The sequence below is a fragment of the Melospiza georgiana genome, chromosome 8 (assembly GCF_028018845.1).
Source record: "Melospiza georgiana isolate bMelGeo1 chromosome 8, bMelGeo1.pri, whole genome shotgun sequence".
Taxonomy (NCBI): domain Eukaryota; kingdom Metazoa; phylum Chordata; class Aves; order Passeriformes; family Passerellidae; genus Melospiza; species Melospiza georgiana.
This window is the reverse complement of record NC_080437.1, coordinates 29,536,293-29,563,669: the sequence shown is the minus strand read 5'-3', so window position 1 is coordinate 29,563,669 and position 27,377 is coordinate 29,536,293. Positions and strand designations below refer to the sequence as shown.

General features: G+C 41.7%; 1 protein-coding gene across 3 annotated transcripts in view; it reads left to right on the top strand.

Moving 5' to 3' along the window:
* The window catches only part of ABLIM1 (actin binding LIM protein 1), a 188,987-nt gene that overhangs the window by 116,731 nt on the left and 44,879 nt on the right, over positions 1-27,377 (top strand). For 2 of the 3 annotated variants that reach the window (XM_058028979.1, XM_058028978.1), the window contains exons 5-8: positions 953-1,079; positions 2,219-2,312; positions 21,876-21,963; positions 26,713-26,771. In XM_058028979.1, coding sequence (XP_057884962.1) covers positions 953-1,079; positions 2,219-2,312; positions 21,876-21,963; positions 26,713-26,771 — 368 coding nt within the window. Of the gene's footprint in view, positions 1-952; positions 1,080-2,218; positions 2,313-21,875; positions 21,964-26,712; positions 26,772-26,872; positions 26,916-27,377 lie in introns of all 3 variants that reach the window. The other variant, XM_058028980.1, reaches the window with a different exon arrangement.

Sequence of the window (27,377 nt, the reverse complement as noted above, 5' to 3'; positions counted from 1 at the left end):
TCCCTTCAGATTTACCATGTGCTGGCCTGCCCCTTAACAGGAAATCTTTTTGAGTATTTTATGTTTGAAAGGAGAGGAATGGAAGCTTGGGGCTGAGCTGGAGATCTCTGATGTAACATGAGCTACTGTGGCACCCCTTGGGACAGAGTGCTCCTGGCTTCTGCTTCCCTTTCTGCCATCAGGACTGATTGCAGTGAAAAGTGACCACCAAGAAAGTACCAAAACTCCTGTGCCAGAGTCCTTTTGCTGATTAGAAACCGGGAGAACTTCAGCTTCCCATAGCTGTGGGGGGATAGCAACACCCTCACTGCAGCCCTCACAGGGCTGTCAGGCCTGCCCTGGGCTGTCCCTGGAGCCAGGTGTGTGCCCTGGGCGCTGTCCCTGGAGCAAGGTGTGTGCCCTGGGCTGTCCCTGGAGCCAGGTGTGTCCCTGCAGGCAGGTGTGTGCCAGGGCTGGCCCTCAGCAAGGTGCGCCGCTGTCCCTGCTCCCTGTGCCACACGCGGGGCTCTGCTGCCACCCAACGGGGACAGGAACAGTCCTGGCCCTGCTCTCAGCTCCGTGCAAGCTCTCAGTCTTGCTAAAGCAAAACCAGACACGCTGGTTGCTGTGGAAGACAGGAACAGTGAAGACTTTTTGGTAGCTTGTTCCTGACAGAATCTGGAGTTTGTACAGAGCTTTCCAGGTGGTCTTTGAGTCATAAACAGCACGAAAAACAGAATTACTTTCCCTCTTCTACTGAGAATGTCTGTAAGGAGAAAGATTGAGTCTTTGTGCAGGACCTGGGGAGGCTTTAAGGAAAGGAAGATAGGAAGGGTTTAAGGAAAGAAAGATGCGCCTTTGCATTCTGTGCAGTTCATCCCTTTGGCTGCCAAATGCTGTGACAGGCGGGCAGTTAATTAAGGTTAACGAACCAAGCAGCTGACAACAAATGCATCTGTTTGCTTGTTTGCAGATTGTGCTGGCTGTGGAAGAGACATCAAAAATGGACAAGCACTGCTAGCCCTGGACAAGCAGTGGCACCTGGGCTGCTTCAAGTGCAAGGCCTGTGGGAAGGTCCTGACTGGGGAATACATCAGCAAGTGAGTAACCTCTGTCTGCTGCTCTGCTGAACTGGCACAGTTCTGACTGCTGGCAGAGAAGGGCTTGCAGCAAAATTCACATCTGGAAGTTCTGCTTTGACCACCTTTTTGTACACACCAAAGTCTTTGTTCCCAGTGAGAGCTGAGCTGGGAAAGTGAATTGCAAAGTGCAACTGAAAGCTCATGTTTAATAATGCCAGTTTACATTTAATACAAGTCTGAAAGAGGTATCATTCCACATTCCCATAGAGAATTCGGTGGATTGTTGCATGTGTTTTCTGTAGTAGCCAGATAAAGCATTGTGTCATTTTGCTTTCTAACATGTGATTTTTGAAGAAAAAAAATACTAATTTTCTCTTTGTTACCTTTGCTAGATAATAGAGTAAATGTGATGGTGTGATTGACCTGACATTGTATTTCTCATCTCCATATAAGAAACTAAGGAAGAGGGTTTTGCGTGGAAGGTGTAGAGGAAGAGAATAGGGAAATTATAAAAGAGCAGAAATGAAGATACAGTTTCTTTTTCTCCCTTCAGGCATATAGCACAGAGAAAAAATAATGAAACAATGTACATTTCACAAACCTGTCATTTGTGTGTGTGTAATGTTTATAAGAAGTAGCATCTGTAATTTCTCAAAAACAATCTGGTGCCTAAGAAATGCTCCTAGACTGACTAGTGTTTCCACTTTTACTGTATGTTCCTTGTTCACACAAAATACTACATGCCTTACACTGAAAAGTCACTGCTTATAGCCTTGCAGCCTTTTTTTTTTTTTCTGAAGTGAACAAAAACTGTCTGCTTGTGCTAGACTATTTCCTCTCCACCCCAGAGACAGCTACACTGATTCCCTGGAGCTGCACCACCTGTAGGTGTAGAGAGTCTGCTCTAAAGAAGGAGGATTGCTTCAGTAGTTTGTCCTGGATGCCTTCTCTGGATGGAAATTTAAGGAATAATTCTAAGAGGCATTAGTGAGAATGTTATTTTTGTTTCTTGTACTACAAAGTGTTTGCCTTGAACTCTCCCCATTTACCTGAGTCTGTGTGTAGGAGTTCCAAGCTGAAGACAAATGAAGATAGAAAGTTATGCTGTAACCTGTTTAATAAGAAGTTGTTTGTAATTTGTGAATTTTCTTTTTCAGAGATGGTGCTCCTTACTGTGAAAAGGACTACCAAGTTCTTTTTGGAGTCAAGTGTGAAGCATGTCACCAGTTCATTACTGGGAAAGTCCTAGAGGTAGGTGTTTTGTGAACTAGAGTTTATGAAGAATTGAGCCACCCATTATGTCCTCACCTAACTGCAGAGAATACAGAAATTCTCATAGAAAGGCTTCCTGCTGATTCTTGAACAAAGTTGCTGATTTTCAGAATTATTTTCAGTGTTTTAGTTTTGCAATCAGGAAAAGTGTGTGATACAGAATTAATTGCACTAGTTTCTATGGGTATGAGGTTTCTGTTTTTCTCTCTTCATGGTGATCTGCTAAGCACATTGCACTGCTTATTCTGTCAGATTTAATATATTTACAGAAGTAATGTAATTACTGGAATCACTTTTGGCAGCCATAAGTTTGTCAGAACTTACCACGTGAGATTTACACGTGATCTGAATGATGCTGAGAAGGTGAGAGGGAGAAATGTGCTGGAGAGGTAAAATATGTGTTCAGAAATGAGAAGGCAGAAACCATCTGAGTAATCTCCTTTGCTGACTCTTATTTGGAGTCCTCAATGCTGACTCTTATTTGGAGTCCTCAGTGTTCTCATTGAGACCAGTCAAATCTTTTTAGAGATGTCAGCACCAACCTCCATCTCTCATGGCTCTGGTGAGCTGGAATCCTTGAACTATGCTTGGATTCCTCTGTGCCATGACTGAATTGTTTAAGGGCCAAAACACAGAGGACCTTCCTTGCCATTGAGATATGAGAAGCAAAACTTAACTCTTATCCCTCTAGGAAACTCTGCTCAGTAGAAAGAACCTAAGCCCTGAGCTCAGGTCAGGAGCTGGAGTGTGTATTTTTGAGCAAATAACTGAGAATAAACCTGAAAGTGTCACAAAAAATAAAAGCAGCTGGAAGTTGCAAGTGAGAGAGTGTTACAGGTTCCCTTCTTTGTGTCCCATCTATTACACATGTAGGACTGTGTCAGCCCTATTGTAGGACATTTCAGGTTTGACATAAGTTGGTATTATGGTTTAGTTGTGGAGTTTTCTCTGGCTCAGCATCCAGAATATGAACCAGTCACCATGAGGAACTCAGAGCTCCTGTGGACACCATAGCATTTGGAAGGATGCACAGTTCTTTCATCAGCCACACTCTGAGCCTGCCTCCTTTGAAATGTGTGTCTGATTCCTTTGGAGACCTGCACAGATAATTGCTGAGAGCAGCCTGGGTTTTCCCCTGAGTAGGAAGGCTGTGTCTCTGGCTTTCTTCTTCTGCCCTGCCACCATCTGCTTATCTATTCCTGTCTACTGATGAGTTTTTACAATTTAGCATTGTGTATTGGAGATACTGCAGTTCCAATGCTGTGCAGGAGAGAAGTAATTGGATTTGTGAGATTGGGAAACATAAAATAAGTCTAAAATTGTTTTAGCTGTACATGACAGTTGCACACACCAATAAGCAATGCAACCTATTCAGATGAAAATGACAAAAGAGAGGGTTATTGGAGTCTGTGGAGGGCTGGGAAGAAATAAACTATTTCTGTCTGGAGCATTTTGTGAAGTAGCTGTGACTATAGCAAGGTTGCACTCATGTTGCTCTTCCTGGCATCAGTGAGGAAGAAACCTGACTGTCATGAGCTGCATTCCATCAGAACTGGATAAACTGAGACTAAGGAAAGATTAGTTCAATTGACCTAAAACTTGGCTGTCCATCATAATTTAAGCTAACAGCCAGGGATGTATCCCAGAACCTTGGTGCTCATTTTGGCTCCAAGGTGAGTTTCATAGTTCTTATTATTTTGTGGCTATCTATTATTAGAAGATGAGAGAGCATTTGCTGCAGAAAGGAAGCATGTCCAAACTCTTAGAAGGGTGTCCCTTTTCTAAGAGTCAAAATCAGATAAAAAAGATAAACTTTTTTCTATTTAACCTGGCCCTTGCAGCATGAGACTTTTCTGATGAATTAGAAACAGAATTTTTGAATCATCTTGTCATTAACGGAAACATTAAGCATGCTGAGTTCTGGTTAAGTCTATAAATTTTACTTGAATATTTGTGATCTCCCTGTTTATCAGAGACACAACCCAAAATACTGCAGCAGAGGGCAGCAGTGATTCTTGGCACATAAGTGAGACCAAACTCCTCAATGGCCTGTAGAAGTTGTGTTGTTCTGACTGCTGTTTGTGAGGTGTAGGCTGGCCAAATAATAAAAAAACATCACCAAAAAAATTAGCATTGTTTAGGCAGGGATGCCATTTAGGCACTGGCTTAACTGAATTGCAGTGTGTATTAGCAGCTTGGATAATCCATGCTTAAAGTTCTCCAAGCATCATCTGGGAATGCAGCTGCAGGACAGATATTCAGACATTCTGTGTCTTTTAAGTGCTGCTGGAAAAGTTTGGAAGATACAGGTGAGCAGCTACTGTTCAACAACCAGAGCAGTTTATTACAACTGTGGGTTTGTTTTGTGGCTCCTCCCTGTCAGACATGCACAGTTCCAAAGGGGCAGCACTAAATACTGCCTCGAAATATGACTCAGGGAACTAATAAGTCAAAAGCTAGCATGGGAAAGTCATGTGTCAGCACGTGTGTGTGTCCCCTTGGGCAGCAGAGGTCATGTAAAGGATGGGGTCAGAGCATGACACAAATCCTCTGCTAATGAGGGAGATGAGATCGGAAGCAGCCTCAGGAGATAATTCACAGCACAGGAAGGCACAGCTCACAAAGGGCTGCAGAGCTGTTTGAGGCAGGACAATTAACAATCTCCTTATCCTCTGCTGGAAATCACCCACAACCTTTCAGTTCATCTGAAGTTTTAATTTAGATGAAGCTTTAGATCCTTACAGGAGTATTACTGTGTTCCCTCTTTGTTTTCTTTGGCAATGTTTCTTTGGGAAATGTGGGTATTTTTGATGATTTATATCATGTGGGTTGTCTCTTGTTCTGCTGTTTCCCCCTTGAGAAGGAAACCATAATTTTGGTGTGAAGTAGCACCATTACAGGAATTGTCTAGGTAGAGCTTATGTCTCCCAGACCAAATTATGCCTACTAACATGCAGTCAGAAAAAAACCCAAAACACTTTGTATTTTGCCTTTATTAATAAAAATGATCCTATAGTAAACATAATGATCAGTACATTTCATTTTATTTTTCAATAAAATAACTCATTATGTGAGAAGCAGAGTCTGCTATCTCATCATCTTCATCCAAAGAAATTACTAGAAGTGGTTGAAGGAATTATATGTACATTGTGTACAAACACTTCCCTCTAATGGATCAGAAGTGATTAGCAGCAAACCCTTTTGGTGCTGCTTTATTTTCTGCTTATTCTTATTACATCTAGGGCAGTCTGTAGAAACACTGAAGGGAGATGAAAGCATGAAAGTTAGCTTTGGGTTCAGAGAGGCTGGTACTGCCTATTTTACCTGTAAAAACCTATTTCGCTTATTTATTTATTTTTATTTGAAGAGAAATGGAGGTTCTTTGCAACATTTCAGACTTGCAACTCCTGCTTGTTTTGTCCCTCATTATGGCTTTAGCACCTCTGAGAAAGTCAGATTTTTCAGTCCTCTACAATGAACAGCCAGCAAGAGAGAATCCACTCCTCATGTGGAACCAAGGGTCTTCATCTCAGCAGCAGCTCTGCTGTGCCCTGGAGCACCCTCAACAAAACCCATCAGAAAAGCCAAAGTTTGGGTTCAGACTGAGATTCAAGGACAAACTCCCTCCAGCCACTCTGTAGAGATGATCCCTTTGCTCAGTTAGGAAATGCATTAGGAGAAAGACAGGACTTATTTTGCTAATATTCACAAATCATGGTAGAATGCTCTTTTTTCCCTAAGTCATAGATGTAGCAACTTTCAGTAGCCATGGAAATATGCAGAAAAAAATACCATGTGCATTTAAGCCAGCTCAGATATTTCTGATGTATTATTTGGCACATTGCTTTCTGTGACAAATACTCACATATGATAGAGGAGTGCATGCCAACACAATAAATGTGGTAAATGTCCAATATGAAATAGATATTTCAACTTTCTTGAGCATAATGAATACTTTAATGCTTGAATGTTTCAGGAAATGTTGTCAAGGCAACAGAGATCAGTGCTCTTCCTTGGATTTCTCTAGCAGGAAGGAACCTTTGGTTATGAAAAATTCCTCTTTTCCCATTAACTCTGATAAAAATCGTTTTTAGCAGGCAGTAACAGCATAGTGAGAGTGAGGAGTTCTACACAGACTTCTCACTGAGCAATGGTTTTCAGAGCTTCAGGGCTTGCCTCTTGAAAGATGCCTGTCTAATCCTAAACCTGCAAATTTCTGTGCAACTCCACAAATCTGAGTAAACTTTACCATTTGAAAGATGCCGACCTAAATGATTTTTGGCTAATGTGTTTTTCATACACAGCATAACTGCTACCCCAGGGCTTAATTCAAAATATCTGAAATCATTGAGAAGCTTCCAGCTGACTTCAGAGAATGATGGATCACCCATATATTCCATCTTTGCTTGTCTAAAACGTCTTACAACACTTCTAAGCCATATTCTCTTAGCTCTGCAAAAGAAGACATGAGGGCAGAAAAAGGTGCATATTTTGCATGAAATTGTATGAAAAGACTGAGAATAAGATCAAGATTTTTAAAATTTTCACCTTTTCCAGCTGTAGCTGATATGAGCAGGATTTGATCTCATGATCTAGAGATGTATATATCTGCTCTCAAGTCCCTTAACCATCTTGCTACTTGCTACTCCACACATTTATTTTTATAATGCTTTTTGCTTAATATTAATTGGCAAAAAAAAAAAAAAAAAAAAAAAAAGAAAGAAAAGAAAAAGAGGCTATGGTGTGATTTCTCCTGGCTGTGCATAGCTCTAGTTCCTGCTCCAGGGTTGCTGCCTGCCCTGGGTTTGCTTCCTGTGCACTGTTGAATCTTGCACCCCACCTTGTAAGCAGTGGCACTGTGCCATTTTCACAGATGGACCTGAAAAGAGTCCAGGCCACCAGAAGGTTCCCTTGATTTCAGACTGCAAGGTCAGGTCAAGTTCTAAATATGTTTGTGATACTGTAATTTATGCTGAGCTGCTCCTGATTTTAAAGAGGAGTAGTAATTTAAGGTGTGGTACTTAACATGAATGAAGTTTAGTGCTTGTAAATACTGTTACTTAAATTGCCAAAATTTTAAGATGTCTCATCTGTGCTGTAACTAATTCTGAAAGATGTCAATTCTGACACACCTTGACTTCTGAAGTTAGAAGGAAATAACAATAATTATGCGAGGGGAAAAACAAACAAACAGTGAAAGCTGCTACATTTCTCTAAGAAAATTGTATCTGTATTTAAGAGGCAAAGAATGTGACCCAAAAGAGCCTGTAAGTTTCTTCAGTTGTTGTTTTCAGAGCTAGATTTAGAGACCTGTGCTGTGAGGGATTCATAGAAGTTTCTGCTGATTCTTTAGGCATGCATGAGTCTACTAAATACTAAATAAATAAACAAATAAATACAATCACAGACCAACCTTGCTGGTTCCCATACAAACTGTAAATGAATTACTTGAACAATGCCTGTCTGTGCTGTTGAAGTGTTGCCTCCTGCAAACACTCACCCATGTCAGCAGCTCTGCTCATGTGAGTTTTAGCATTCAGATGCTTCACCTAATTGACTTTCAGAGACACCCAGCAGACTGCATGTTTAAATAATCTATTCTAAGGAGACTTAGGCTCGTAGCTCATGTGAAAACATCACCCTTCTCTGCAGAGATCCATGGACAATTTATCAGGTACTTCAGTACAGTCATGTACCTGGTCCTGTGTTCTTAAAACACTTTCTAGATTGAGGAGCCATGAGAATTTCTTAAAGAGAATCTAGAGAATCTCTTAAACAGAGATTTACTTCAATGCTTTTCAGAAACGTTAAATGAAAAAGTAGCATATATTCTTCTGCCAAAGAAAGTATTTAGCAAGGCTATTTTCATAACAATAATGCAGGAAGTATCATTTAATATTTAATTTACTGGATTTTAATGATGCAACCTGTACTGGTAATACAGGTTGATGTGAAGTAAAAGTTCAAACACTTCTGTAAATGAAGCAATTGATGAACCAAACAGAGACTGATGATAGGATGGATCCAAACAGGTTTGGTGATGTATTGAAGCTGTGGAAAAATAATACCCCTGAAGAATGCACTACCAATCTGTTTTCCTAGCATTAGTTGTTTTACAGGCTTGGGAGAGACTTTGCTCTCAACCAGTATCTCTCAATCACCGCTGTAATCCACACACACCAAAATAATCCAGGGGAAAAGGCCACACAGCATATGAGAGGCAGCAGTAGAGTTCAGTGTATGATTTGTTAGTTCTGTGATTTGCTTTGTTTGTGTTTCATTTTACTGCCTTTAGAATAAGGAGAAAATGTGACCATGTTGCTTGAACATCCCAGGTAAATGCTGACAAAAGCAGAAGCACATGCTGTGGTCATTTGCCCTCTTAGTCAGGTGTGCACAGGATCTTTTTGATTGTGGAAAATACCTGGGAGAGATCAGATAGGGTCAGAGCTGAGAGGCCATTGAAAACTCATCCAGCACTCCTAGAGTGTGCCTGCAGCACGATCTCACTCCAAAGTGTGCAAACAGGATCAAGGGATACAGGTACAATGGGGAGTGGCCCCAGCACTTGGGCTGCATCAGTCTGAATCGGGCTGGAATACAATCTCAGTGAAACCCCATGTTTGTAACAGAACTAGACCAACACCCAGGAGGCTGCATAAATTCTGTATAAACTCTTCAGAAGCTTGGAAGTAATATTTAATAACTTCCAGAGGAGGAGAGTGCTGAGTTCATAGTCAGCAGATGCCTCTCCCCAAGGGAAAAATGTTGTGAATTGTGTGGCCATCAAACAGTGACACACAGGAGTGGTGAGGAATGGTCCTGCCCCTGCCTGGCCTGGTGTGCGTTTCCTTTTCCTTTTCCTTTTCCTTTCCCTTTTCCTTTTCCTTTTTCCCCTTTTCCTTTTTTTCCTTTCCCTTTTGCTTTCCCAGAGTGGGATGGCTGAGCAGCAGCCCGGTGGGTTTGATGTGCAGGGAGGGTGATGTGCTGGCTTTGGTGGGTGTGTGCAGCAGCAGCAGGAGGAGGAGGAAGAGGAGGAGGAGGAGTGCAGCTCCGGGCTGGGTGCAGCTCCAGGCTCAGCAGAACCAGGCACTGCTCTGCTCCTGCCCGAGCCCCAGAGGAGTGAGGAGGAAATGGAGCTGGAGTGAAAAACCCCTGTGAGCAGGTAACAAAGCCCTGGCTGTGAGAGCAGAGCTGAGCTGTGCTGGGAGGACAGGGGGGCAGCTTTGGGATGGGGCTGCAGGGCTGGCCAGGGGGATCAGAATGGGAACTTGCACTTTTGTTCCGTGCACCAGAAGGAGTTTTGTTTTGAAGGCTGTGTATAATTGTGTGGTTTGCATAAAGAGAGTGCAGCTACACTTGTTTTTAAACTGCCAGGAAGAGAGGAGAATGGCACAGAGCTTGGGCTGTTTCTGACTGCAACTGATAGCTGTGTGTGGAACAATGCCATTCTCTACCTTAAACAGTTCTTGATAGTGTTTCTTGGCTCTTTCAATCGCTTTGGAGATTTTTTTTGCACAGAAATAAGTTTAGCGTTTGTTTCTGGTTTCCCTGTGTTTTTGCTAAGAAATATGTTTTATCAGTTAATGTGGAATGCTGATTTTTTTTTTCCTAATGTGTGGCTTGTTTGGATAAAAGCAGGGAAATGAAAAATTTAATAGTAACTCAAAATATGGATAAATGATTCAAACAGGTTGCCTATGTAGCTGAGTAGCAACATAGATTTAACTTTATTGAGACTACCCTTCCCTGATGAAAAATAAATACTCTGCTGTAATACTGAGAACACCACACCAGGCACAAGATAAAAAATCTAGAACAAATATACCTGCAGAAAAATTATATCAATTACTTGATGTAAAACTCTTTCTAACAGAATCTTAGTGGTTCCCCCCATCAAAAGATTGAATTTGGCAGGAGGGGTATCTGTAGTTGGAAAGGACTTGATTTATAAGTATCTGAAGTTGACAGAGCCCTAACAGAAGTTCAGTTGCCATGGCAGCATAATCACAAGGCATTAACTTCCCAGCAGTGGTTTGGAAACCATCCTTCAGTCAATTTGAACATCAATAGGAAGGGGAGGAATGTTAAGAGGATGTAAAGAGGGTGAATAATAAGAGCAGGTTGTAACAAGTAATTTGAAAAAATAACCAATTAAAGCTTCCTTATTGCCACAAAGGGATTTGTGAAATCTCTCAGGTGCTTATAAAATTATGGCTTATCTTTATAAATTGCTTTTGTGAGTACACTGTTGCTGATTAGGATCTGTATATCCTGACAAAGCATCTTTAGCATCTACCTTGCTGATTTAGTTAAATATTCTCTAGTGTGTTTCTTGTACTAAATATTACTAAATAAACTTTAGCAGACTGATCACAATTCTTTAAAATTACACTTCAGTAGAGGCATTTATATGAGCATAAAGTTTCTTGCCACCACCAGCAGCCTTTGTGACAAATAGCCACTGCAGGGATTCCAGTAACATGGAACAGACAAAATAAGTAGCTTTTTCATGTCTTGGAGGTTCACAGAACAAATAGCAGCTTTTAGCAGAAGACCAGCTTACCTGGATGAGTACAATTTCTGTTAGCTAACTGTATTAAGAATTCAACTGCATGTCTGTACTGCAGAACACATCTTGTTCTCTGAGAGCAGACCCCTTTAGGGAAAACATAGTACTCTGTTTTTGTTTTGTGGCCCCCATTGCTTCTGTCCACCTTTTAAACCTTTGCATTGTGCTGGTCCTACCTGCCAGAATCACTCACAGGAGATATAAAACAAATCATGATCCCTGCCCCAAAGTGTTCAGACTGAAGCAGAAGTTCCTGCAGTGTCACAGCCCCACTGGCAGCTGGGCTGTGGTGCCAGGGGAATGTGGCTGTGCACTCTGCAGCAGTGTGAAATTCCTTCAGTTACTTTTTGTTTCTCCTGGACTGAAATCACAATGAAAAATGGATTAAGTGGTGATATATTTTTTTGCAGTATTCTGATGTTTCATTTTTAATTCCTTTAAGCCTTTTAATTAACTTAAGCTTTCCTATCAGTGAGAAGTTTGCAACTGACTAGAAGACTGGGGTAGAACTTACACCTATCTCCCATAAAAAATAATTGTTGGGAAGAATGCAGCAATAACATGTTTGAAACCTGAGAAGTGGAGAAGAGCCTGTTGGGGCAAGTCTGTGGCTGTCACCTGTTTGTGGGAGGCTCCATCCTGGTATTGTGCTCAGCATTCACTCCATGAGGACTCAGCCACCTCTCTCCTTTGTCTGCTTTGTCATGGTGTTCTCCTGAGGGGAAAAAAAAAAAGTTAAGAAAAACAAATACTAACCCAAAAGATACGTTTGGAATTTCTAGGGACTTTGAAGTCCATAGCATTAACACCTGTTTTTACTGAGCAGGTGGTTTTACAGATGAAGAAATGGGAGTATTTTATGGGTGATCAAATGTTTGAAATGACCACCTGAAGTACAAGATGGGTAGATTTTTATTATATGCTTATGCTCCATCAGAAGATCATACAGGTTTAAAAGCTCTTTGGATAGATATCTGGGATGTGTGACATTTATAAAAAGCCTTTCTCTTTTTAAGAGGGAGAATAGCACACAGTAAGAGATGCATCTTTTCATCACCAGCAATGCAGATCCTCTGGCATTTAAACTGTCTGTGAAACTAGTTTGAGATTTTTTTGTGGTTTGCAGAGGTCAAGGAAATAACTCTTGTAAATCCTTTGAGTGTAAGTTAAAATATTAAGAAATTGACTCTTACATGTAGGATTTGGAGAGAGAGATTTGTTATGCATAAAGATGGATTTGCTGTTGCTTAGAGTTCTCAGTTGCATCTTGGCTGGAAACTTTTTTCCAAGGAGTGATGAGAGTGAAAACTGAGGCAGTAAGAAACTTTAAGCAGATTTATCTCACCATCATGCTTGAACTGCTGCTGTTGAGGCAAAATCATGGAGATGCTGTAGTCAGTGGAAGATCAAATGGCAGCAAATGTTGTTAGATATCCCTTTCTGCTTTATGTCCATCAGCTCTTTCCTGCTTATCACTACAGTAATATGTGGGAATAGTTTTTCTGTGGTAAATAGAAATCTTGATTTTTATATGAAGTTGAAGTAAACAAGATAGGGAATAAAATCCCTACTGTGTCTTGGCTCCAACATGCATAGTCTGGATATTCCTGCCAGCAAGGATTCAAAAATGTACTTGTATAGTTTTGCAGCTGTAATTGGAAATCATGTATACCAGTAATTAGAAGACTGACAAATAGGAAAAGAAAGGACTTCTGCCAAAAAGAAAAGGCTCTGCTTCTAGCACAGTACATGTTGGTGGTCTGACATTTATTCAAAGTTACCCTTTTTGAAAAAGTCAACTATTTCTCTGCATTAACTATCCACTGGTTGCCCTGATGTCCTTTCTTATTTCCATTTTAATTTTAGTGTAACATTAACAGTCTGGCCAGAATTTCAAGACAAGGTTTCCTGAGGAATGTCTGGATGTAGTCAAATACAGGCTCATAACTGATATGAATGATTGTGGAGTGACTGGGAAGAAAAATATTAGAAGTAAATTTGTCCTTTCCCTAAGTTGTCATCTGTTGTTTGTTGTGACCTCTTGCTGTAAGAGATATCCAAAGGTAGTAGTTAGCATTGCAGTTAATCAAAGATAAAACCCCATTCTTCAGACTTTTTAAAGCATTATCAGATCAGACTGGTTGCAATAGGATCAGTTTCCTACAAGAGCAGGCTCTAGTCACTAACAGAAAAAAATATTCCCTGCTTAATTCCCACACAAGATGTTTCCCTGTCAGAACAATCCATCAGGCTCCATGGTACAAACTGCCATAAATTGCATGTTGCTTTGTTTCTTACAGGCTAATTTTGTTTCATATTCTCTGGTTGTTTTCTGTGGATGTACTGAGTCTGACCTCATGCATTACTCCCCTCCTTTGGCCCTTGCAGCTCTTGTTTCTCTGTTGTTTTTGGGACACTCCCTGTGAAGTGAGTGCAGATATCAGAGTGGAGCCCAGGCTCTGCTGAATCACATGCCAAAGCTTGCATGGTTCCTGAATCAGCCTCCTGACAGACAGCTGGAAAGGCAGTTCTGTAGGAGATGAACAAGAAAATTGGCTACAGCTACTTGGGTCTAGGGCTGTCCCAGGCTGGTTTTCTGAGAATTTCCCTCTGCCTGGCTCTGCTGGAATCATTAATTTTGGTCCTGGGTGAGTTTAAACTCCCAAGCTCTCACTTTGTTCACCAGTCAGAGGTGGTTTGCACTTGTCCATTGAACAGTTTACCATTAATTTTTCCTGGAGCTGTTCTCCAGCCTTCCCCAGGGCACAGAGCACTGCCACAGTGCTGAGCTCTCAGGGTCAGCAACAATTTTGGGGCTGATGCAGAACCCCAGAACTTCTCCTGGCCTTGCACTGGAACTGTCTCAGTGAACTACAGGTCAGATCAGCCAAAGCTGCCTTCTGGCTCCAAGGGATTTTGCTGTTTAGCCAAGACAGGTCTCAGTGAACTGATTTAACTCTCTTGGAAATTTTTCCAGTGTGACCTGTGCTCCCTGGGAGCTGCCTGATGCATTTGTAAAATCTTCTCTATGAAATGCCCACTGGAATGGATTTTAAGGTCAGAAGCACTGCTAAAGTCATCTTGCTTGACCTTCTCTTTTCAAAATCAGAGCTTTTCCCTAGAAACCAAATAAAAGCTTATCCTTTGGGAAATTACTCAGTCGTGAAAACTGCAGAACAATTGCAAGGCCAAAAATTTTCCTTCATGCTGCTTAAATTATCTTTGCTTTTTAGAAACTTCACCTTGTTTTGAGGTTAAATTTGTCTAATTCCAGCTTTTTGATGCCACAGAGTTTTCAGTGGGATTGAAAAGCTCCTGCCCTTTCCTGGTATTCCATCCTTTCTCTGCTTTTAATCACCTGTCATTGTGATCTGGTCCCCTCTGAAGCCTTTATCTGAGTAACGATTTGACTCTGAGTGCTTCAGGACCACAGCTGAAGGCTCACCTTGTGCTGATGGTTTTGCACTGAATTCCCTTCTGCAAACCCATGTGGCCACACCCACCAGTGGTATACAATTTTTCTGCTTTTCCTTTATATTCTTTGTATACATTAAATGATCAAAAGAGCAGGTCTTGTCAGGTACTCTGTGACAGCCTTTCCTGGGAGATTTTAATGATGTTCCCCAACTACTCTGTCACTTGCTGTTGCCCAGACCATGGCTCAGTCTCACAGGGACTTGCCTTCTTGATTTGCAGGTATTTTCCATCACTCTGTTAGAACACACTCGGTTGGTTTAGGTGGCTTGAACAAGCACTGCCTGTGAGTCACCAGCAGCTTTCCCAGGGCAGGTTTTGTGTTCTTGCCTTGGCCAGTGGTACCTCATGCTGTGGGTTGAAGGAAGTGATCTCTGAGCTATCTGGCTCAGCAGAGCCTCCCCTGCTATCAGAACCATCTGTCTCAGCAATGCCTTGCTACATTTTCCTTAAGCCTCCTTGAGTTCAAATTATTCAGGTCTTGAATAATTTGTAAATCTTGGTTTGTTAAAAATGCTGTTTAAAAAAATCTTGCTCAATAATCAGTATCAAACAAGAAATTGGCATTGTCAAGTACAGACCCTAAAGATACACATCCTGAATACTCCTGCCTTTTCTTTGTCATTTTTCATCATTTTTTATCTACAGCTCACAAGGGAATTTTGCCTGATCTGTTTTTTTTTTTTTTCACAGCATACATACACACAGTAAAGATTTTTCTTGTTTTAAACATAATGTTCCTAGTTATTTCTTTGGCAAATTTATCTTTCCAACTAGTTATATTTATTTTTAATTTAATTACTTAGTCATTGCCTTGTTTTTTCTCTTTAGTTAATATTATCTCAGTTCTTATGATTGGGACCTGCAGCAGAATGTCTTAAAAATTGTTTCGTGTTCCTTTTATGGTTACTTTAAGATTTAGGAATATGTATGTTCCTTCCAAATGCCAGATGCATAATTATATATACATATCAAACACTGCTCTCTGTTTCTGTTTGTCCATAATTCAATCAAATCATCTGTGGAGATATATGCTAATTTTTAAAAATGCTAAAAAGATTTTATATTAAGATGAGGTCCAGTATTTGTTACTGGCTGTCAGTTGCAAAACTTTCTGATTTATGAAACAATAATAAATAATATATGTTGAATTTTTTTAAGATACAGAGGAGGTTTGTTACTGACTTTCTAGCTAAATTTTAGCAGCTTGGAGTCAGCTGTATTTCTACTGACTGAGGAAGTTCTTTCCTATTCAAGTTGCTTTCCTTTGGGAGCTGTTGTTGCAGCACTGCAAATGCAGCTGCAGTGGATGTGACCTGCCAATGCACAACATCAGGCTCTGGTATTTGAGGAGGGGGTTGAGGGACCAGCATGTGCAGAGTTAAAAGGAGAAACAGGGTGGTGTCTCCCTCAATTCCAAATTCCTGCTAACTCAGTGGCTCTGTCATCCCCTAATGAGAGAGAGCTCGAGGAGGATTTGGGGAGTGGGAGATTGCCGGTGTTGTGGAAGATTGGATATTGTGTGTATCCAGCCCAAAACCCATTCCCAGGGCCCCCTGCTGTCCCTGCACTTGTGCCACTGGGCTGGCACTCAGCACTGAACCAGGCCAAGGGCTCTGCTCCCAGCAGGCTGGAGATGGGGCTGGAATGGTTTCACACCCTGCTGCAGACATGGGGCACTCAGCACTCCTGTACTGCACTCCTGCAGTCAGCACGGGGGTTTTGCTGCCTGCTGGAGTCAAAATTACAGCTATTCCAGCACTAGGCTGTTTGGAAAGGCCTTGACACTATGGTGGAGCTACTGTAAAGTAAATCTGCTGGTTAATTCTAATTACAAATCCAATATGAAGGTGGCTGGAAGCAGGTCCTTCAGTTTCAGAAGTATCTTTTCATGTCAAAAATCATGCTGGGCAAAGTGAATGCAAGAGAAAGGAATATTTACTTATCTAATGCTTTGTAAAGCCTTAAGATTACAGAAGCTATAGAAAGCCCACACCTGTACTTATAAACTGGAGCTGTTCCAGCATTGTTGAGAAATAGAGAAAGGATTTGTGTCAGATACTTGCTGATGAGGAGTTCAGAACTAAAAAATAATAATTGCAAAAAATGAAGTTTAAAAGAAAATTAAATAGTGCTGGATTTTGCCTTCATATGCACCTAAAATAGGGGTAATGAAGGTAGTGAACTCACAGATTTGTATTATAGATATAAAATATTAGATAAAATGAAACATAACAAAATATAAAATACAGTGCATATATTTCTTCTGGATTGCTTCTGATTTGACTACATATTCAGTTAGTGGGGTTAGGTTTCTGGTGCTTAAATCTGACATAAGATCCTAACAGAGATGCTGCTGCAGTCCTGGCAGTAGGCAGTAAAGCTGTGTTTGCAGTTGCTTTCCTCCTTTGTACTGCCCACAAGATTCAAGCCAGCCACTTTGGCCTCCTGTGGGTGCATTTCTTAGTTTAGTTGAATTCCCTTCTCTCTACTGACCTGCTGTTAACTGTGCAGTTAACATGAATTCTCAGCTTTGGCCCTGTGTGTAGCAATAGGTGGGTTTGCCCTGTAAAGACAGAATGAGGAGCTCCATAAAGACCATAATTGACAGCTGAACATCTCACCTGTGTGTGCAGCTTGCTCAACTTTGGGTGTTGCAGGAAAGTGAGAACTCAAGAAGAGCTGACAGTGCAATCACAAGCAACTTCTAGGATCCTACAAAACCAAGTGCAGGTGGTGTTCAGCTGCCACAAGGGCTGTTTCTTCATGCCAGGAGAGCAGTTTCACAGCTGGGGATTTAACCTGAGTGATTACTCACATCTCTGCTACAAGGAAAGCTGTATTCCATGCAGTGAATAATTGCACTGCTGTCAGCAGCAGCTGATGGGTATGACACTATTGTGTGTGGATGGAATTAACATTAATAAGTTACAAAGTTTATTACGGTCCATCCATTAAGGGATATAGCAGCACGACATTGTCAGTCACTGTTGGAATGCTGGGAAGTATTTTTTGTATAAAATCAGACACTGGGCATGAATGAACAGTGCAAGTGCTCCTACCAGCAGGGCAGCTGGGGTTTTGTCTCCCCCAAGGCAGCCCAGCAGCCATTGGTGGGCTCAGAGGGTCTCCCATGTCCCTTCCATGCCTGTTGTCATTCAGATTTACAGTCACAGCCTCACGCTCCATTTCCCACTTTTCCCCAGCCCTGTCTGTTGCAGCTCCCCCAGCTTGGGAACTGCCAGTGTGAGCTCTGCTTCCTGCTGCTCCATCCTGCTGCAGGTTGAACAGAGGCAGAGGCTCTGCTGAGAGCTGCTTCTATTGAGATGTTGTGACAGGAGTGTAAACAGCAGCTTTAGAAGGTCCAAATTTTAAAGATGCATATTAGACAAGGACTAATTAAAACAAAAAATTATTACACTTTCCTTCCATTGGGAGTAATAAAGAAACTTACGGTAGATTCTGAAATCCTTTGGAAGCAAAGAAACTGCACTTCTATTTTTTTTTCTGAGCATAGATATTTGTAGTGACTTGCTCAACAGATAAGAGCCTGGGAAAAATGAGTGGATAGTTTGGGTCAGGATGTTATTAGAAGCAAATTTTGGTCTTCATGGTGTTTATGCTATTCCAGCCACTCGTGAGATCACAGAAGCCTGCAGAGAAGGAAACAATGGAATTTGATGTTACACTGAACATCAAACAGGGTTGAAGGTTCTGTGACCTCTGCAAGTAATTAAAATAAAGCTTCAGTGGAAAATGGTAGGCTACTGCCACAGTTCCTGTTTTACAATTCATGACATTCCTTAAGGGGTTTGAAAGATGAGTCTGAATTATTCTTTGTGCTGCTGCAAAGTCCTTAGGAGAGTTAAGAAATCAAGTCATTCTCCTCAGAGTCATGGCAGGAATAGAAGATATTGGATAGGTTTGTCTCTCAAATGGGCCTATAATAACTGTTCATAAAAACTAAAAAAAAAAAAAAAAAGGAAGAAAGGGAAGTGCTTTTACTCTCAGATTCTCAGATACTCTTTCAACTACATAATAGTTTTGGTAGTATTTAAAGAGAAAAGCAAAGCTTTCTACATGTTTAAAAGCTCTCTGTTAGTGACTGCTGAGTTATCTCTGAAAGAAGAGTGAACGAGTGCAGCTGTGCAAATGTAACACAGCAAATATGCACTTAATTGTGTCCTTTGGCCAGCAGAACATGTCTGTTGGTAATTAGTTCTTCCTCTACCAGACCCACTGGCATGTGAGCTCTCCTAGTGTGATTCTTGTTATTGTTCTCTCTGGCTCTTGTTCACTGTTGTTCTGGAAGGAAGGACGGAGCTGAAGGCATGAGTAATAGGAAATCTTAAGCTCTCACGTTCACCAAAGAGGAAAACATTTATTTAATCAGCCTAGAGCTTTACAAGCACACAGAGAATAAAAGTTAGTCTTGTGGGAAGTGGGGGCAGAGGGGTTGGACTCAGAAAATACAGCCCTTGGCTTTTGAAGTGCTGTTAGCTCGGGGTTAGTGCTCAGTGCAGGGACTTTTTTTGGGACAGGTTGTGTCAGCTTGTCTGCAGGTGTATTTGCAGCTCCTGGGTTGGAATAATTTTTGCAATAGCCAGCACTGCTTTCCCTGACAGCCAGAAGTGACAGTACATTTTTGTCTTCAGGAGGTCCCCAAAGAAGCAGAGTTTATCAGGTGAAGGCAAATGAGCACTGTGCTTGTTGGAGCATCAGCAGGGTGACAGGGTTGTACAGGAGCTCACACGGTGGTGTTCAGCTGGTGCTTCAAGTACCCCCAAACCCTTTATTTACCTTTTAGACTGGTAGAGGTGTCTCAGCTGGGTGCACACAGTGTGTAACCCAGTGCCTCTGTTCTGCCACCTCTCACTCAGGACAGCTGAGTGAGAAGACAGCCTTTAACCCTCTTTCACCTTGACTGAAGAATGTTTGGGGCAAATGTGCACTTCATCAGTGTTTTCTGGAGGATTGAGGTGCAAACCTTTTGATGCACAGCACAGTAGCATGAGATCCCAGAAAGTTGCACACTGAGCACACTGAATGAGGGTTTAGTAGCCCTATTAGGGCAAAAGCAGATGTCTACAAAGTGTGAATATTTCATTGACTTGTAGATGCAAAAGTCTGTCCTAATATATTGTAAATGACTGATTTTTAGCATCCATTTTCCCAGATGATCACAGCTAGTCAGGCATAGCAAGATGAGTCCTGAATTAGTTGAGATTCAGAATGTTCTCCAGCAAATACCTGCTGTAGGAAGGTAGAGCTGTAGAGTTTCTACACTCATGAGTTGTGGAAACATTACAGAGGCAGAAGACTCATGAAACTGTTTTGGAAGTGTTTAACAACAACTGCAGCTGCTCTGGTATGTCACTGCCCCAAAACCTCTCCAGTGCAGGGTGTGTTCTCACTTGGACTTGCAGAGCTGTGTTATCTGGGACGTGGTGTTCATTCATCATCACTCACACCAGGATAAAATTTAGCCAGTGTTCCAGTCTCAGGGAAAGACCTGATAAACTTGAAATTGATCCCTCTGGCAGTTGGGAAGAGGTAGAGGTGTACATGGTTTGAAATTTATTCCCTAGACAGTAGCTTATCAGAAATTTCCCCAGGAAAATTAAACTTCAGAGAGGCCACAGGTCTACACACAATAATGTGATGAATTCTGGATTTCTTTATCTTATAAATTCCAGTCTTGAATGAAACTAGTTGGACACCTGAGAGGTTAAATAATTGCTAGGGAGAGTGAGAGATGTAGAAGGCAGCCAGTAATGAAAATGATAGGGAATGAGCATTAACTGTGTTTTCTCTCTCAGTTCAATATTAGCTTTGTTGCTGCAAGTCAAACATAATTTCTATGTTTTCTCCCTCATTAGCTTTTCTTCCTTGAGTGAGCAGATTTTGTAGTGACTTCTCATTTTCCCTTTTAATAGAGACCCTGTTTTGCCTGATAGCTCTAAATCTGCTTTACTAAGAACACCTAAATCCCATTACTCTGGTGGATTTTGTCCCTAAAGTGCAAGAATCAACAGTAAATGCAGGATCTGATTAAGAGAAGCGCAGGATTTTTGCAGCTGAACAGTGAAATGTATAACTAAACTAACAGCACACTGAGTCCTCTTCTCTGGCCTTGGATTGCTGAAGTTCCTGGATGGGAGTTATTAAAATTGAATGGTGCAACTTTAGCTGTAGAAGAGCTGGGTGGTAGGGCTGATTTTTTGGTAGCTGTCAGGTACTTTAATCCATGTACTTCATCATCTAATATACATATATATATATGTATGTCTGTCTCTGTGTGTGTGTGTGTGTGTTTCAATAAAAAGCCTGTGTAATGAATGTCATATGTGAAGCAAAACTATGTTGTTATTCTCAATAGACAAAATGAAAGGTTGAATTTAGTAATGCAAGTGGTCTTAAGTACAATGAGGTAGGAGATGGTTTTGATGGCATTTTACAAGTCAGCTATAGATTAAACAGTTATTTTGTCCTTATAGCATCTCAGTGGATGGGGAATAATTGTGAAAAAGGACTTGAGGTTAATTTGTTTGGAAAGCCAGATACAAATTCAAAGACTTCTAGAATTTTTTACTTGTCACTATGAGGGGTCATTTTCTATCATTAATAATTTTTCTATTTAAAAGCCTGATGTGGACACTTTGTGCTCAGTTTATGATGTGGGGAAGCTAATGTATTGATTGCTTTGGTCTCCTGAAGAGAAGAAATCGCATTAATATTTATGCCTTGATTTTTCCTGTCCTTATAGGCCTGAAATCTGATCAGCTTTACCTATTAATGGTATCAATGTGTTTAAGAGACTGAATGACTCAGTGGATTTGGATTTGGGTAACAGGATCTAGGGTATTTAGGACCTTTACAGCTGGAGTTCAAATTCAGCTCAGGCTGTCTATGCTGGTGCAGCTTCTGAAGTCAGGGATCTGGGAATTAAATTAATGGTCCCAGAAGTGGCTCTAGAGAGGTTTTTTTACTATTACCCATGGCAGCAGTGTAGGGAAGAAGGCCAGGGAATGAAATGGCAGGTTGAAAACTCATTAATTGGCAAAATGAGGAGGCAGCAGGTTCACACAAATGAACTGCAGTGTGACATTCATTGCCTTGGACTGGTAGGTGATTTAAAAATATGTTTGTCAAATCCTGGAGAACGCGTACCTTGTGATGTAGCTCCTAGCCAGGAGGACACTGATTGCTCTAATGGGAAGGTGTGAAGGGGAAGGGCTGTTCTGTGCTGCCTTTTCTCTTACAGACTTTTCCCCAAGCAGCCACTGCTGGCCTCTGCTGAGGGCAGGGCAGACCTCAGGGCTGAAGCAGCGAGGCACAGCTCACATCCTCAGTGCTATTGTCACATCATGAGGGCAGGGTTGGAGCAAAACAGGTGAACTAGAAGAAAAAGGGCAATGGTCAGCCAGAAAATCATAGGTGCTCAGAAAGCAGTGCAATGCATTTGTCCCTCATGTTCCTTTTTTGTTTTTGTTTAGGCAGGTGACAAGCATTATCATCCAAGCTGTGCACGATGCAGCAGATGCAACCAAATGTTCACAGAAGGAGAAGAAATGTATCTGCAAGGTAAGGATGTCTCCATTCCAAAAGAAGAAAATCAAACATTGTGATTTTTCTGTCACAGACCTCAGGAATTTATAAACCATCCCCATGTAATATGTCCAGGGGGAACTATAGTCATCCTGTCCTCAGTAGTGTTCTCATATTTTTTACTTGATACCCTTCTGCTCTATTAGGTGGCCATAACTGTGGCTTTGCAGGGACTCTGCACCCTTGCTGAGGCAGCCTGTGCTTGCTAAAAGATGAAATCTATTAGACCTCTGAATCTGACATGTCATGGATAGTTTAACCCCAGAATGGTGTGTGAGATACCAGACAAAGTGCAGGGATTTCCCCTGATTTCTGCTGATCAGTTTCTGTGCTGTTCTGGACTCCACTCCAAACTGTAAAAGGCAAAGGAAAATCTTGCAGAAGCTGCAGTGAATTTGCTTTGAACCAGGTAGACCTCATTCCTCATGCACATTGACAGAGTCTCTCCTCCAGTTCTTAATTATATTTGCTACCCTTGCCTACTTCCCTTTTATCTGGTCATATATCTCTTTTTATTCCCATGTACTTTATATCTTTCTATAGCCACCTCTTTCTTGTCTGTTTATTTTCATCTCTCCTTTATTGTTAAGAGTCTTGCACTCCCCGTTATTGCCAAGCTTGGTTTCTTTGTGATCATTTCACATAAAAAAGAATATTTTCTTTTCTTTGATGGAAAGGTATCCTTGTTCTGAATCCCACCTACTCTCTGAGAGGGTGGTATACTCACTATAAAGTTATTTTTATTGCTTGCTGTAGTATTACTGTTGGTAGAAGGATGTATAATACCCATTTATGTAAGCCAGAAATAAAAGTGAAAAAGGCAGATACATGTTGGGATTTTATATATTGCACTTAGGTTAGGAAACTTGATGTACTTGAAAAGTAGAAGAATAGTGAAAGAAATATGAAAGTGTTGTCACAGCCATTTCTTGAAATCCTGAGAAGTTCTTGCTGGAGGAGTTCCAAAATAGGATAATATTGTTGAGGCATTCCTTTGAAGCTGACTTGTTTTATTTTGTAGTTTGTCCTTCCTCGCAGTCCTTCTCTCTCATCTCTCCCTGACCTCATACCTCAGTCATCTTATTCCAGCTGTGCCCAGAGCAGGATGTGAAATGGTGGAGCTGCTCTGTTGGCAGGAGCAAGGAGAGGCTGCAAGACGGCTGGGTGGGAGCTGCTGCTTTCTGATGGCAAATTGGAAAAACTAACTTGAAAGCAGCACTTACAGCATCTGGCACATCTTAGTTTCCTCACATGATGGTGGGATAAAGTACAGGCAGAGTTCAAAATGAGCTTCAGATCATCCTGTGCTGTCACTAACTAATAACAACCATCTCCAGCTAGTGCCATTTGCAGCAGTCTAGCAGGGAGTGGGACTTTGGGTTAATTGGGCAGTTTTGGTGCAAATCCTACAGATCAAAATAAGACAGAAGGTATCACTTTTACTTAAACTAGGCTGGAGTTTGTCCTGGACAAGTTCAGGTGGTAGGAAAGGGGAGAGGAGAGAAACCTGGCAGCAGCTTGATCTGCTGTTCTCTTCTCAGTGCACCTCTCTTTCTGTGGTTATGAATCAATGTTCCTGGTGCTCAGGGGAGGAGCACCTCAAAGTGCATTGCTTTATTGTTCACAGGATGTTTTCTGGCTAAATGCTGTAATTGCTGAGTGTGCTGCAGACTGTGCTGCCAAAGCTTTCCTTGCTGAATTCAGCCTGCTTGGAAGAGTGAGGACCTAAAAGCCTTTCCTGTGCAAAGCTCTCAGCTGAAATGCACATCCTGGCTCCATCCAAATCACTGCCCCCAGGGTGCAGAATAACAGCATTCCAAGCATTTCTCTGAAACAGAAATACAACACCACGACAATAAAGCTAGAACAAAAATCATGTTGTTGATAAAATACACAAAAATAGGTGGCTCCCATCTCACTTGTAATTGTCCTCTCCCTAGAATAGGAAAGCACTGTCTTGGTATTGCTTTGTATAATAGAGAAGCTTGGCAGGATTGTGGTAGGAACTTGTATTAGAAATGTTGGGAAACTTGCAAAAGGGGAACATGGACAAACAAGCTCTCTGTCTTGGGGCTTTCTATGTTAAGGATGGTTGGAATAATGCTGGCAGAAACACTCTGGCTTGGCACTGCTCCAACACATGAAGCAGCACCAGAAACTTTCTCTTTCCCATAGACTTCCTGGTAATACATCTTTTATGGGCTGCCCCACAAGGCTGTTGCTGAGCTAGAATTGCCCAGTATTTAAAGAGATGCTGGTGTTGAAATAATGGTATGTGCAAAGTTTAAAACTAAATAAATGAGCATGTTAGTTGGTGTTTGCCAGGTAAGCAAACAAACAAATGTTAAGAATGGAAATAATCACAGTTCACTGTTTCCAGCAGTAAAAGAGAGGAGTGATGCAGCTTGGGAGTTTGCACCCTTGCAAGCATTTCAAAACAGTTTGGATAAATAGTATCTACAAAATGCAGGTGGCTCTGAGTTCAAGATCACAAAAAATATGTACATTTAACTTTTTAATCCTACTCTGTCTGATTTGGGTTTTTGAATGTCACATCTTTCAAATCTCTTTATCATTTTGTGAAAGGAACTCTACAACCCTTAGCTAGGTTTCACCATGAAAATGACATCCAAGTTCCTGTATTTCTAGTTCACTTTCACCATTCCCACAGGGTGTCCCTAAACTGTCCCAGTTTGTGATAAATACTGCCCGAAAGGCAGTGACAGCTTTCTCATTGATGCTAGGGAAAGTTTAACAGAAAAGAATCTCAGAATTGTTAGGGTTGGGAAGACTCCTAAGATCATCAACTCCTGCCATGAATCTGACAGTGAGGTGTGGGGAATATGTGGGAATTTATGTTAAGAGCTCGCGCTTACTTTTATTGCTATCTATAAACTAGTTCTACAGAAGTTTATTGTTATTTGTTACACATGCTCTACTGTTTAGAAAACTTTTTTACTGTATTTGCAATGCTATTAAAACTTCAGTCTGAAGCCTATTCTTTTTTAACCATTTCCTAAAAACCCTCTAACTTTATAAATTCTAGCATGAGGTACAGAGGAATGGGGATCATTTTTCTCAGGGCCACACAGGAAGGAAGCTCAGAGCTGGATTTGAGACTTGAACTAGCATCTTCTGAGTCTTAGTTCATCCTTGAGCAATAGGTGTCATATTCAGAGGAGTATTACTCGGATCACTTCTTTTAACATGAACTTACAGCCTTGTAACCTGCACTCTCCTCCTCCTGCTGGCCAGGGCACAGCTCCCTCTGATCCTGCAGGCTCTGCAGGGTCCTGGCTCTGAGGCTGCTGTTTGTTTACAGAGAAGGCTCTCGGTGCACTTCTCCCTGGTGTCTGATGGCTTCCCTCTGCCAAAGGCACAGTTTCTTCCTCCTCGGCTTAGACTCACAGCCAGACACCTCAGACCTTGCTCCAGAGTCACAGCATTCTCTCCTCTCCTGGTGATGGCTGTGCTGTGCACTGCTGGGCAGTGAAACGATCCCTGCTGCTCTTTACTTCTGCACCAAGTCATGTTAGAAGAAAGTCTCCAGGGGCCCTGACACATCCTTCTCCTGTCCTCTGAAGGTGGGGTTTCCTCTGGCAGCTTTTGAGCTAATAGTCACCAGCAGGAGACCTGGGCTTGGCTCTGTTTGGTTTCTCTGTGGGCAGAGGCAAGAGGTGATGTTCCCCCCTGCAGGCAGTCAGGGCTCTGGGTTGGCTTTGTGGTGACTGGAATGAAGGATGAATTTGGTTGCAGCTGCAGTCAGTGTTAAAAATCAGTGTTAGTCTCTGCTCTGTTTTATCTTGGCCAATGCCTTCAGCAGCTTTCCAGCAGTGACCACAGCTTACGCTCTGTTTCAAAGGACAGCTGAAATGAGATGGAAATGCTTCTGGCCCCTGACATCACTCAGTCCTTGAGGACAGCAGGATATTCCTACTTTACAGCATAAGAAAGAATCTCATATTTTGGGAAACAAACAGCAGAGGACTTGACTTTTTTAGTAGGATATATAGCAGGAATATGCTGTGTGGAAGCCCCAGTGCCACACACCAGGGCACAGGGTAGAAGTGCTGTGTGTGCCAAAGGCAGGTTTGGTGTGCTGGGATCCAGGGAGAGGCTCTCATGTGCAGCTGTGCACCACCTGTCATCCTGGGCTCTCACCCACTGCCACTGGGTCACACACAGCCCTGGTTCTTGCACTGGCAATTTTTTAATTTTGCTTTTCCTTATGCATTTTGCATGAGGGAAGATGTGGTCTGAGTAGTACTTTGCAGTAATTGAGTATGATACCTATTTCTCAATGGACTTACAATCAGTAATTCCTTTTTGAATGCAGGGCAGTACATAAGGGGAGAACAGATCAGGTAACTGTGGCCCAGTTCCTTTGCTCTTACCCTCCAGCCTGCCAGAGGAATCCTCTCTCTCTCAGTTCCTCCAGCTGGTGCTTGCTGACTGTTGCTGCTTGGGGCTGCTTGAGTTTTAATTAAGAATGTGTGCAAAGTGCTTTGACAGCCTCAGGACAAAGCTGCTGTAGGTACACCAAGGATTTGAATACTTTTTGTTTCCCTTGTATTTCCCATGAGCTGGACTTTAACGTGAATTACTCTCATAGTTCATACAGATTCAGCATCTGATGCAATGAAGAGATTCTCTGTAATAACTGGCTTGCAATGAGCAGAAGTCACCTGCTTTGCCCTGAATAAAGCTGTGTTTGTCCTCCCTCAGGTTCCACTGTCTGGCATCCCGACTGTAAGCAAACCACTAAGTCTGAGGAGAAACTCCGGGTAAGCTGAATTCATGGCTCACTGACACACCATGCCTTTTGCACACACAATAATTGAATGTTGTTTTTAAGAGTGACTTTTTCCATGTTTTTTTTGCATAGCTGTCACAACTCTGGCAGAATATACAGTGGAGGCACTTCAGAGGTATTGCTCTGATTTTTAGGCTTACCACCTTCACATACCTGTCTCAGTGCACTGCCTTAAAGATAGTGTCATTTACTGACATACAGACGTGGCCAAGTATCTAAGACACTTCATTTCATATCTCAATTGTTGTGAGAGAGACTCCTAAGGAGAAGATATGAACAGGGCAAATGCTATCATATATTTTAGTGGTTTTGCACATCTGTGTAATTGCTCTATAGTTCTCCCCTGTTCTGCGTGGTTATTTGCAGCATTTAGACAAGATGAACTCTTATTTCTTTGCCATCCAAGTGAGCCTCAGCCTAAAGTGATCCTGATTTGAATGCCAAAAAGAGCCACAGTTACCCTTGGAGTTACATCAGCATATACAGACAAACTTTCTGGGTCAAATCCTCGGTGACAATAATGCTGCACTCTGATACATGCTAGAGCCTGGCTTTTTGCATGAACCAGGCAATTCTG